We start from the raw sequence: 12,082 nt of genomic DNA, 5'->3' as shown, positions 1-12,082 counted from the left end.
GCTGGTGTTCAGGGCTGTGGACAGGCCTGCATGCTGGGGCAGGGGGCACCTGAGTGATCAGGAGTCAGGCCGGCTCTCCAGGGAGATGAGCAGAGAGGCTGAGCCTCCCAAACCCTCTGCACGCCCCTCTGCAGTGCCTGCACGGGAGCCTGGTCAGTGACAGCCTGCCTTCCGGAGGTGACAGGTGGCGCAGGACAGGACACGCCTCACAAAGAGCAGGAGGGGTGCACTTTCCAGGTGGTTCACTGGGAGCTTCGTGAAAGCCCAGTAAATGCTACAGAAGATGTCCAGTGAGCAGAAGGGGCCACCACCTCCCCGGGATGGCAACTGGGGACACAGAGCCCCCGAGCACCGTGTGGACTTGCCCAGGGCCCCGGTGGCAAGGCCAGCGCCACCAGCTGCCTCGGTGGCCTGGCAGGCTAGGTCCTAGCAAAGCCAGTTTCCCATCACCCGGGCCCACAGGAGGAGAGCTGGACCGTGCGCCTTGCAGGAAGGACGGGAGGTCCTCTTCTCAATTCTAAGATGCAAATCGACTTTTACAACGTGAGGCCCCTCAGACTGCACCCATAGCTGCCTACTTGTTCCAGGATCGTTTGACAACTGGGATAAACCTACTAGTATTTTCACTAGTTTTCTTAAGAGCTTCTTCCCAAAATTAGGAAGGGGGGTCCGGAAGTGTGAGGACTGTGGTGCCTCCGACCCCTTTTCCAGCTCTGGGCCAGGGTGCCCTGTGGAGCAGCCTGTGGTGGCCAGGACAGAGCCTGGTGTGGGCTGTGCAGACACTCACTGAGCAGCTCAGTTAGGAAGTCTCCATCTTTCTCCTTGGGAGGCCGAGGGGAGTTTTCTTTGGAAAAAACCAACACCCAAAGGAAGTTATTTTCCCACAGTGTCTGGGCCCCGAGGGGGACCCTGCTCCCGCCATGTGTCTCCTGCCCTCCAGGCCAGCGCAGGAAGGAGGGCGCTCTCGGAGCACCTGGTGCCTGCCCCACGGGGACCAGGCTGCGGGTCAAGGAGACGCGTGCTTCTCCGAGCGAGGACAATGGCAAACTGGTGTTTATTCCCATGGAGAGCTTAACATGAGCTCAAGTTCACACCGGCACCAGCAGAGAGTTCGCCACACTCCTACAATAATGGTCTCTGGAGGGATGGCTTAGGCTGAAGTGGGTCAAGGGGAGGAAAGCAACCACTAGACTACAGGACAGAGACGTCAGAGGGGCAGAGGCCACTTGTGTCCTCTGTGACTTCAAAGTTCTCCTGAGTCTGCTGGGAAGAAAGATCACCCCACAGAGCATGCAGCCATATCCCAAGGCCAGGGCCTCCCAGGGCTCCTCCAATGACCACCCAGGAGTGAAGCAAACCTGCAACCCACACCTGTCCACGCAGAGGGACGGGCCATCAGGAGCCTGCCTTACACCATGGTCATGACCTTCAGGGCCGTCGGCTGGAACCTGCGGATCTTTTTCTTCAGGGCCCTAGAGGCTTTGATGCGGCACAGCTTGGGCACAGGGGGTAGGGGAGGCCTGGCACCCATGGGGGCCCGTGGGGGCTGCTGGAGGACTGCCCGGGGCCAGGCCAGCTCCCCCCGCCTGGCAGCCGCGACTTCCACTCCCAGGCGGCGGCTGTGGCTCTGGAAGCAGTCCTCCGAGTCGCTGCTGCTGGACTCCCCGTCCCCGAAGCGGTTGGCAGTGTGGTCGCTGGCCGCCTCCTCGCTGCTCTCCGCAATGGTGGACTGCAGCAGCCAGGCGCACTCTGCTGAGCACTCCGCGGAGTCTGACTGGCTCCTGGAGCAGGCGTCCTGGCGGGCCAGCGTGGGCCGGCCCTGGGCCTGTAGGCCACCTGCTCTCCTGGCCGGGGACCTCGCAAGCCCCAGGCTGGGCTCCTGAGCACTGGCCAGATGGGCCTCGGCTGAGATCTCCACGGTGGACTGCCACCTGCGCTGCTTCCTCCTGGCGGCTGCACAAAGTGGGGCTGTCTCCAAGGAGGACAGGGCTTGGGTCGGTGCCCGGTAGCTCTCCCGCTGGGCCACCAACAGGGGGACGAAGAAGGGCACAGGGTACAGAGTGGACTCAGAACAGGACCGTCCAGGAGCAACCCCAGCCAGCACAGGCCTCCTCCTGAGCCCTCCCTCCTGGGGCCTGTGTGTGTGGCCACACTCTGGGGACAGCTGGGGGGCAGCGTGGACACCCCCAGGTCTCTCTGGCAGCAATGGCGCCTGGCTCCCAAGCCTCGGCATCTTGTCACTGGCCTTCCTCCTGACCTTCACAGGCTTGGTCTTGGGGTGGCCCGTCTTCAGCCCCATCCGGGAGGCTTCGCTGGCGGTGCAAGGTGGGTGGACAAGAGGGCCTGGGGCCCTAGAGGGACTTCCACAGTCCACGCTCCCAGAAGAGGACGAGATGCCTGGGCTGCAGGCTCCATGGGGCTGCTGTGCCTGGGGACAGGGAGAGGGGCCCACAGAGGTCTCCCCGAAGGCACAGAGGTTCCAGGGCTCAGGGCCCTTTTCCCGGGGGTGTCTGGGGGACTGGGTGTGCAGGAGGGGTACAGGTTCCTGTTGCCCAAGGCTGTCTCCACTGCTGGCCCTGCTCTGAGCTGCCACTCCCAGATCCCCTCTCCCTGGGGAACAGACCAGCTTCTCAGGCCGACCTCCACTGCCCAGTCTCTGGGCATCTGGCTTCTTGGGGGATGGGGATGCTTCATGTCCTGGGGGTCCCTGCTCCCCACCAGGTCCCCTGGACGCGGCCTCTTGGTTTCGCAGACGCAGCAGCCTGTCAATGTAAGCTCCAGCTGGGCCTACCTCAAGGACTGGCCCTGCTGGGGTGGTGCTCAGATCCCTGGGGCCCAAAAGAGGGCTCCTGGGGGGCAAATGGCCATCTAGCGGCGGGGTCTCCTTAGTCAGTGCAAACAGGGGGCTCTGCAGAGCCACTGCGTGCAGGGGGCTGGGGTACAGGTACACCTCCCGGCCCCCCCCGGACACCAGGTCACGCTGGTACTTGGGGTCCAGCTTGGGGGATGGCACATCCATCCCCTGGCAGAGGTGAGAGGTGGGTGTGGCCTCCTGGTCAACTCTCTGGAGCCCCACGTCCACTGGGAGGACTCGTTCAAGATCTCCTGGAACAGAGCACCATGAACAAGGGCATCAGTGGCCAAGAATTCACTGACGAGGTCTGCGGGGGCTCATCCGCAGGACCTCCGCACAACCCGGGGACGTCAGGCGTGAGGGCGGTCTGGCCGTGGGCGCCCGCTCTTCCTCCATGGCCTCCAGTCCCTGTCCACAGTGAGCTTAGGCCCTTGCTGTGGGTCTGCAGGCTGCGGGGGCTGAGGCTTCTGCAGCAGCACAGGTTCCACAGGTGGCGGCTGGGCCCCCCTGGGGCATCTGCAGGTGCCTTCACCAGGAGAGCCATGGCTGGCACGAAACTCCGTCTTACACCGAAATAGAATGAGGCCAAATGGCATCTTCCCTTTTTTTGGATCAGGGAGGAAGCTAAGGGGGAGCAGGCTCATCTCTCCACCTTCCCCAACCTCAGGCAGACCAGAGGGTTTGGAAGGATTGCCTTTTAACTTTCTGATATGCATTTTAAATACTAAGGAAACCCACACCATTAGGACACTAGGACGGCGTGTCCATCGTGCCCAGATGCAGACACTGGACTGCTCCTCTCCCTGCAGGGCAGTGCCCAGCCAACCCCAGGAGGTCTCTGCTCCATCCCTAGCAGGTCTGAACAGGCTGTCCTTGGCTGCGCCCACCCCTTCTGGCTCTCTCACCTGTAGACACTGGCCTGGGCCGGAACATGCCTCTGGGCTGGCCAGTGTCCTCTCCACTGTCCAGGAGCCTGCCACTCTCTTTGATGGGCTGAGGTCTCCAGGCTGGCACAGTGGTCTCATCAGCAGACCGAGGTCGCCAGTCCCCCATGTTGGGCCTGACCATGGAGACTGCAGGCAACAGACTGCCCAGGGAGGGGGACAGGCGGTCACTGCACACTGAGGCACAGGAGGTGGACAGAGAGCAGGAGCCCGCATCACTCAGCTCGTAGAAGCCTGGACAGAGCAGACATATGCAGGTCAGTGTGCCCTGAGCAGTGGATTCTGCCTGAGGACCCCGGGTTCCTCTCCCTCCCACTCCTCCAAGGCCAGGGGGGAGCTGCAGAACCTTCCAGCAGCTGTGAGCTTGGTGGGAAGGGGAGAACCGCCTCACCGGCCCCCACTCCTCCCTGCCCTGTCCAGCAGTTCCGACAGCTGTGGTAGCTGCCCCATGGAAGGGGTGGTCTCTTCCGCAGGTCCAGCCTGAGCCAGGCCTTAGGCATCTCCCCGTCCCCCCAGCGCCTGTGAGGGGTGATTTCAGGACACCTCTGGCCTGGGCCATGGGAGGTGCCACACAGCCCGGCCAGGCTGGAAAGCACGGTGGCCGGCAGCACCGGTCCTGCCCCACGCTGCCACTGGAACCTCCCAACAGTGATCTGGAGACAGACCTGCTTGCCCAGTGCGGCCTGGGGATGGAGGCGAAAGTGACCAGAGCCACAAGTGTCGGCAGAGACTGGCTGACCCCTGTGGCCTCTGAGATATGGTGGGAAGGGGACGTCCCTGTCCCCTTGGACATGCTGTGCAGACTTGAGGCTGACAAGTCAGTGGACTGGAAGGCGTGGATGTCCTTCTTGCCCAGCCAAGCAGAGCTGACGGCTGAGCCAGGGAGGGAGAAGCTCCGGGTCCCAAGGCAAACTGCTGCCACATGCGGTTGCACACGGAGCTGTACCCACCTCACAGCGCCTTGCTGGGTCCTCTCTGATAACATGGCTTTCTCACGCCTCCAGCTGCCGCCTAACTTCCAGATCAGCCGGGCCACAGGCCCAGGGCCAGCACTGCTCACCAGTTCAGACAGGTCCCCAAGAGGGGTGTGGGCACATGGTGTCACTCGGATGCCCACCAGCCTCTGCAGCCCCCAGGGGGCAGGCCTGCAGGCGGCTCCTCCCACAGCCTGGCCCTCCTACCTGAGCTGGGCCTGCTGTCGCTGTCAGGGACCTCGACAGAAGACCTGTGCACGCCCAGCTGCAGCTCACTGATCTGCTGGTCCAGCTGGTCCAGGTGGGTCTGCAGCCCAGTGTCCTGCCGTCGTAGCTGGGACTAAGAAGCAAAAAAGGAAGTTGAGCAGGTGCAGAAATGAGGCCCTGTGGGCAGAAAGGCGGCTGCAAGGCAGCATCTGCGCCGGGGGCTCCTCACAGTGGCTGCCCCTCACTCAGGCTGAGCAACGTCTGGCTGCTGGCACACACTGACCGAGGCACACGCAAACCACTTTCCTCCAACGCAGACTTGTAAAATGCTTCGCGATTTCCAGTAAGGCTTCTCTTCCTAAGGGGCGGCAGGAAAGCAGCTCCCTGGGAGGGCTGAGCAGCATGAGGACCCCACCTCCGAGCACCCACCGGGAGACATTCACCCTGCTGCTTTGTTTCTGCTCCAGGCACGAATTCACCCCCAATTACAGTGACCCTCACAGCAGCCCCTTGGGAGACGCAGCTGGGGATGGTGAATCTGTGCCCTCCTGCCACCTTCCCAGGGTAGAATGTCCCCAGAAGAGAAGAGACATCCTGCATCCTGCCTCCCTTCCCTTTCCCGAGAGATGGCTCTGGTGGCCACAGGTTTGAGAGAATTCAGGGAATAGACTCTCAGCAAGGGCCTCGGGCACCACAAGAGACAAAGGGATCATTCAACTTTGCATGAAAGAAATGGTGGGGTCTTCACTGGAGAAGGGACACTCTGATCTGCCCACAGAGGCTGTCTCCTCCAGCCGGGCACCTGGTAGCCAAGTGGGTTCTTAGGAGCATTAACCACACGTGTGTGTCCACCTGCCCACCTAACCTGCCACGAACACATCTGTGTACACAGGTGAACATCATATATGTCTATATCCATGGTTCCACATCATCTAGCACAGAGTAGTTAGTAAATGTTGACTTCTCTCAATTATAGAATTTCAGCATGTTTTCCGGGCTGACTGCAACATTTCAAATAATTAGTAGATGGGTTTATCCTAAGGAAGTGATGGATTGCATTTCTTTGGGGTACGACTGCAGTAGTTTCAGCATTACAAGAGGTCTTCCCAAGGGGAAGGAGGCAGTCACAATGTCCTGTTCACAGGACAGGGTCACTTCTGCAGAGATCCCCAGTCATGACTGGTGACACTCAGCGTGGGGGGACTATGTAAGTCAGCTTAGCCTTTCCTCCAGGAGGCAAATCAGAGGTCCCGGAACAGCCTCCCAGGTCTGAAAGGAGTCTCCAAGCCACGATATCATCTGTAAACAGGAGCGTGGCAAAACCAGCCTTGAGCTGAACAGAACTCTGTGCTTCCAGAACCACCCAGACTGGTCCAAGTGTCCTGGTGTGCCAGCATGCCCATTGTCACAATAGCAAAATGTTTCCCAGCACTACCAAAAAAGCCCTGCAGCACAGACAGGCTCAGCCCAGTTACCTTCTGGAAAATACAAAATAAGAAAGATTTACTGAAGGCCCAGCGATTGCAAATGATCTTTCTTTCCTGTCATAAAGCCATGTAGGCTCCTCTCTTAGGTCTCATTTCCGTCTCTAAAAGCATCTGCTTCTCCATCGCGACTTCCCCTGCCTTCTAGGGAACGAGTCCTGCAGACCCCCATGGCCTCCCCTCCACCTGCAGCCCTTCGCCACAGTCTGCCCGGGGTCTGCTTGGGGGCTAGCTGCTTTGTGATCAACACTGCTGGCCAGCCTTTGCAGGCTGGTTTCCGACTCTGGTCCAGGCACACAGATGACTCATCACGTCTTTAGGCCCCGCTGCCCACCTGTGGGGCCACCACTCAGGCTCACGCCACCCCGCTAGCCCTTTCCACCGTCCCTGACTTGGGGTTCCTTGGCTGTGCTTCCTTCCTCTTTCAGACCACGGCCCTTTGTGCTCCAAGGTGACATGCTATGAGGGCTCGCATGGCCCTGCAAGCCCAGCCAGAGCACTCTCCGTGGCAGCAGGCCACAGCCCGTCAGCTCTCACGCTCACTGTAAGACTTCAGGTCCACTTGGGGCCATGCTTCTCAAGACATGCTGGGGGCTCTTGGGTCAGAGTGCCTGACCCCTGGGTCAGGGGCTGGTCAGGCAGGACATGGCACATGGGTGGACCACCCAGGTTCCCAGGGGGAATCACCTGGCACACCTGCAGATCCTGGGCTTGCAAGCCTGGAGCCTGGATGTTAATAATAGCCCAGGGGCAGAAGCATTTCCCAGACCTGGAAAAGTCAGGATGTCTATCCCAGGTGGTCCTCAAAAACTGAGATTTGGCTAAGCCCTTTCTTTGAAATGCTTACTTTATGGCCCACAGGAAATTAACTAAGCTGCACTTGCTTTGCCCTCCCCATCAACAGTTCTGCATCGTAGTCATCATAAAATTGTATTCACAGGGCAGAAATTAAAAGTGCCTTAAATCTCAGGCTCTAGCGATGGTATCTAAACCACTTCCTTTCTTCCCTTGAAGGCTAAGAATGTACAATGGCAATATTTTATGCATGAAGGACACAGCTATGGCCCTTGTCCTGTAGAGAGGCAAACATCACAACTGAGTTAAAAAGGGCTCCATCAATCAATAGCCAAGGGGCCCGGGTTCCCTGATGGGACTCACGGACAACAGTACTGTGACCTGGGGGAAGCCCAGCAGGTCCTGCGGACGCCTGCCCTCATCCTTGATCTTGAGCAAGCTCTCAACCCTTCCTCGGCTCTCTGAGCATTCACAAAGCAAAACGGTGGGTCCAGGAAGCACCCAGCATCACACTGGCACTCACAGCTGCGTGGTCCACTCCTGCAGCTCGGAACCCTGGAGCCTGCCCAGCTGGAAGGATTTGCTGCGACTACCACGTTTAGAGCAAGTCGTGACCAGCACAGCCAGCCGGGGGACGTTCCCCAGGGCGAGACCTCACTGGGTCCCCATGCGTTTCCTTACTTCCCTCCAGGGGCACAGCTCTGGTGGGAGGGGTCTTCAGGCCCCTCCCGGGTCACTAGTGGGGGACATCTTTCTACTTAGGTGCTGCTGTGGGGGCTAAACCTTACAGGAACGAGAAGGGCAGTCGCTGACTGGGAAGGACCCACGCTCTTGAAGACATGGACAGGTAGAGCATCACTGGTTCTGCCCAGACTGGCTGAGCTACTGCCACCTGCCGGGGTCAGAGGGCACAGGGGCCATTAGCATAGAAACCTGGAAGAGGATGAAATAAATATTGAAATCTCTCCTTTTGTTCCATAAACAAAAGTCACTGGTGGATTTATTCAGCAGAGTGTTCTATGCATCTCTGTGACCTGTGACACTCCACTCGGGAGGTGCAGCTCATCTGACACGTGGCTGCTTCTCAGACAGTTTAATCCCTAGGAACGCTAGAGCACGTTCTCACTTGAGAATTCCTGCAGGATAAGGCTGCTGCTCCAGAGAGACGCTCTTCCTGTCTTCACACCTGGAGGCTGACCTAGGCCAGGTGAAGCCAGGGAGGGCGGGCAGCTGGTGACTGGAGTGTTTAGCGGCTGGACTAAAGCCTTGGATTGTTTCCTTCATTACAGAACTAGTATCACTCCTAATTGTTTTCCCTGTAAGAAAAATGTAAAAGTGTTAAGCACTGGCTGATGTCACCCAAAGTCAATTATCCTTCTCTTTTGATCACATAATCCGTTCCAAGAACAAAGTTTCAAGTCAGAGTCTGCATGTTCCTTCTGGTCCCCACATTAAAAAAAAAAAAGAAAAAAAAAATTAAACAAAAACCTGTTTGATCTCTTCCAAAAGGCTACTTGTAATTAGAGGCCCGAGTCCACAGCTTGATTGGTGTGTTACTGAGGCCAGGTTAATCATCAGCCACACCCCCACCTCCTTGAGAACATTCTCCAGTGCGTGCAACACACACGAAGGCTGTGTGTGCCTGACTGAGGCCACGCAGAAGCCAAGACACAGCTGGGCACTAACCCACACGCAGGGCGGGGGGAGGTGCGGGGTGCTGGAGCAGTGTGGGGGAGCCACTGCCCGCCAGCTCCCTCCTCTCCTGTGGAGCAGCTGGTGCAGAGAGGCTGCAGGGTCAGGGGACAGGCCTCCTCAGGCAGCCCCACCCCCACCTCCACCCCCACCTCCACCCCGCTGCAGGGTTAGGGGACAGGCCCTCTGGCAGGCTTCACCTGTGTCTGGCAGCCAGGGAAGGTAACAGGAGTCCAGGGAGGTGTCTCCGTCACTGGACTTCCTGATTCTTTAATCCAGAAGCATTTGCCCTGTTAAGGAGACGAATGAGCTAAGCTGATTGGAACGCTGCTGAGGCCTCATGGGGAGGCTTGTTGAAGACGGTGACTTTTAAGAGGACAGATTGGATTTCCAATGTAAAGGAAACTCCACTTGGAAAAATAGGGGTAACTCAAACAGACATTGTGTATAGCATTTTAATTGATGTTTAAAAAAATTGCAATACTGCAAAAACTCGTTTGTTTTCAATAAATTAAATGAAATTATACACAACAAATTATCACTCTTTGGTAATCACCCAAAGAGTAGTAACTGGAGTATCTTCAAGGGTGGAACAGGGAATTGGCGTTGGGGAGTTCAGGCCACACACAGGGTAGAGAAGGTCTCAAGGGTTTGGCTCCCACCTCCTCTTATGGCTCAGGTGGCCTGTTCAGGGGAAAGACGCCCTCCTCAGACACAGTCAGACACACGACTTCCCCCACCTGTTTCCTTATGGCGGCGGGACCCCTTTCAACCTGAGCACACGTCCAGGCTGGACCCCTTTCAACCTGGGCACACGTCCAGGCTGGACCCCTTTCAACCTGGGCACACGTCCAGGCTGGACCCCTTTCAACCTGGGCACACGTCCAGGTCGGACCCCTTTCAACCTGAGCACACGTCCAGGTCGGACCCCTTTCAACCTGAGCACACGTCCAGGTCGGACCCCTTTCAACCTGAGCACACGTCCAGGTCGGACCCCTTTCAACCTGAGCACACGTCCAGGCTGGACCCTATTCAACCTGAGCACACGTCCAGGACGGTTCGGAGCGCGCTCTGCACTGTCCCTAACCCAGCGCAGCACAGGAAGGACCGGCTACCCTGGGATAAGGCCAGGATGCGCCGGCAACTCCAGCCAGGGGGGATGAAGGCACTGGAGTCCGCTCAGAGCAGCACCGCAACCCCGGCGTGAAGGCAACCCCAATCCGTCTGCGTGGGACCATGCAGCGGGTGCGCTTCCCACGCAAGCGGGGCGAGGGCGGGCGGCTCCTCCCGCTGCTCCCAGGATCGCAACCCGCGGCCCGTCACCCCTACGCACCCACGCACCCGGCCTGCAGGTCCCACTCGGTTGGCACAAAGCTGCATCCCAGTTAAGCACAAGGACGGCCCCTCGGCCCATCAGACAGCCCCTCGCCCTCTGCCCATCCCGGCCTCCGCCTGCGCAGGTAAAAGCGCTTCCGGACCGACCCTTACCAGCTGCTCTTGCAGAGCGGCCAGCGCCGCCTCCAGCCGCAGCTCCTGGCCGCTGGGGCCGCGGGGACCGGCGGGCGCGGGCTGCATGGCCAGGGCACCCTGCACTCGCGCCTGCTGCGCAGCGCGCAGCCCCCGCAGCTCCTGCAGCCCAGCCAGCGCCGCGCGCAGCCGCGCGCCCACTCTGCGGCGGTCCCAGCCCGCGGGTCCCGGGGGGCCGCCCGGCGCCCACATCCCGCCGCCGCGCCTCCGAGCCTGCGGACCGCGGCGCGCCGCGGCGTCTCCTCTCCCCGCCCCGCTCCGCAGGTCGCCAAGGTGGAGAGGGACCTATCGCTGGCCGCGGGGGGCGGTGTCTGCCACGCCCCAGGTCACGGCGGCCGCCCCCAGCCCTCCCCGGCCGCCCCAGCGAGCTGGGCTGCTGGGGGCCTGCGCCCGATCCCCGCGCCTCGCCCCGGAGGGCGGCCAGACGTCGGGGAAGGAGGAGCCGGCGAAAGGGGAAGGAGGCGAAAGTGGGACAAAACCGGAGGAAGGTTTTGTTTGGATTGGAAAGAGTATCACATTGTAAGAGGCCCGTTCCCATTTATCAACTGTCGTAAAGGTGTCCCTGGGGGATACCTGTACCTCGGAGGCCGTGACTTGCCTTTCGATTTTATTTTCAGATGGTAGCTCCAGGAGTTGTAGAGCCCACACCGTGCCATTCACTTAGTTGACGTGCGCAATCCAGTAGCCTGAAGCGCGTTTGTGGAGTTATGGGACTGTCCCAAGATCACTTTTAAAACATTTCACCACCCTGAAGCCCTGTCCCCACTTCCTTTGTCACACCCAGACTCATCTGCAGTTGTGGACACTTCATGGGAATGGGATCATGGTTAGGGCCTTATATGGCTGGCTTCCTTCAAGAGCATGATGCTTTCCAGGTGCCCGCCTGCAGCCCATGGACACAGCACCTTCTGCTTCTCTGTTTTCTGTTTCTGTGACTTAGCTTGTTCCACCTTTCAGCTATCAGGACACTCCTGTACAGGTTCTGCTGGGAAACACGGTTTCATTTCACTTGGGAATCTCCTGAAGAGATGGACCACGGCTACCTGTCAGGCTTAACCTCTGGGAGAACTCAGACTGCTTGGCAGAGGGGCCCACTGCTCGCGCCCTCACCGACAGGTGAAAGGGTATCATTTCTATTTTTCTTTTGTTTTTCAATATTTATTTTTTAGTTCGGAGGACACAATACCTTTATTTTATTTATTTATTTTTACGTGGTGCTGAGGATTGAACCCAGGGCCTCACACATCTCACACATGGTAGGTGAGCGCTCTGCTGTTGAGCCACAACCCCAGCCCAGGGTGTTATTTCTCTATGGGCTGCCAACAGTTCTCTCTGGTTGCATCTACCCAGTGGCGTAGAGTGGTGTCTCAAGTGGTTTGAGGGGCTGAGGATGCTGAGCAGCTACCCCTGAGGACCAAGGATGCTGGGCATCTCTGCAGGTGCTCATTTGTGTCTTCTCTGGAGAAATGTCTGATCAGATCCTTGCCTGCTGTGAAACTGAGTGATCTTATTTTTCAGAAGCACATCTTAGACGGATGAGATACATGATTTGCAGGTCTTTCTTCCATTCCTCGGGTTGCCATTCCACTTTCTTAATGTGGCCTT

At 58.7% G+C, this 12,082-nt stretch overlaps 1 protein-coding gene across 1 annotated transcript; it reads right to left on the bottom strand.

The window, feature by feature from the left end:
• Nucleotides 1–1,110: 1,110 nt before the first annotated feature.
• Nucleotides 1,111–10,669, bottom strand: Dact2 (dishevelled binding antagonist of beta catenin 2). The gene is made up of 4 exons (XM_076859368.2): nucleotides 10,439–10,669; nucleotides 4,980–5,112; nucleotides 3,760–4,032; nucleotides 1,111–3,105 (listed from the first exon to the last, which is right to left on the bottom strand). The coding sequence occupies exons 1-4, from the start codon at nucleotides 10,667–10,669 to the stop codon at nucleotides 1,409–1,411; spliced, it is 2,334 nt and encodes a 777-aa protein (XP_076715483.2). The 3' UTR covers nucleotides 1,111–1,408.
• Between the last annotated feature and the right edge of the window lie 1,413 nt (nucleotides 10,670–12,082).

Source organism: Callospermophilus lateralis, chromosome 6 (assembly GCF_048772815.1).
Source record: "Callospermophilus lateralis isolate mCalLat2 chromosome 6, mCalLat2.hap1, whole genome shotgun sequence".
In the NCBI taxonomy this organism is placed as follows: Eukaryota; Metazoa; Chordata; class Mammalia; order Rodentia; family Sciuridae; genus Callospermophilus; species Callospermophilus lateralis.
Note: the sequence above shows the minus strand (reverse complement) of the source record. Positions and strands in the feature narration are given on the sequence as shown.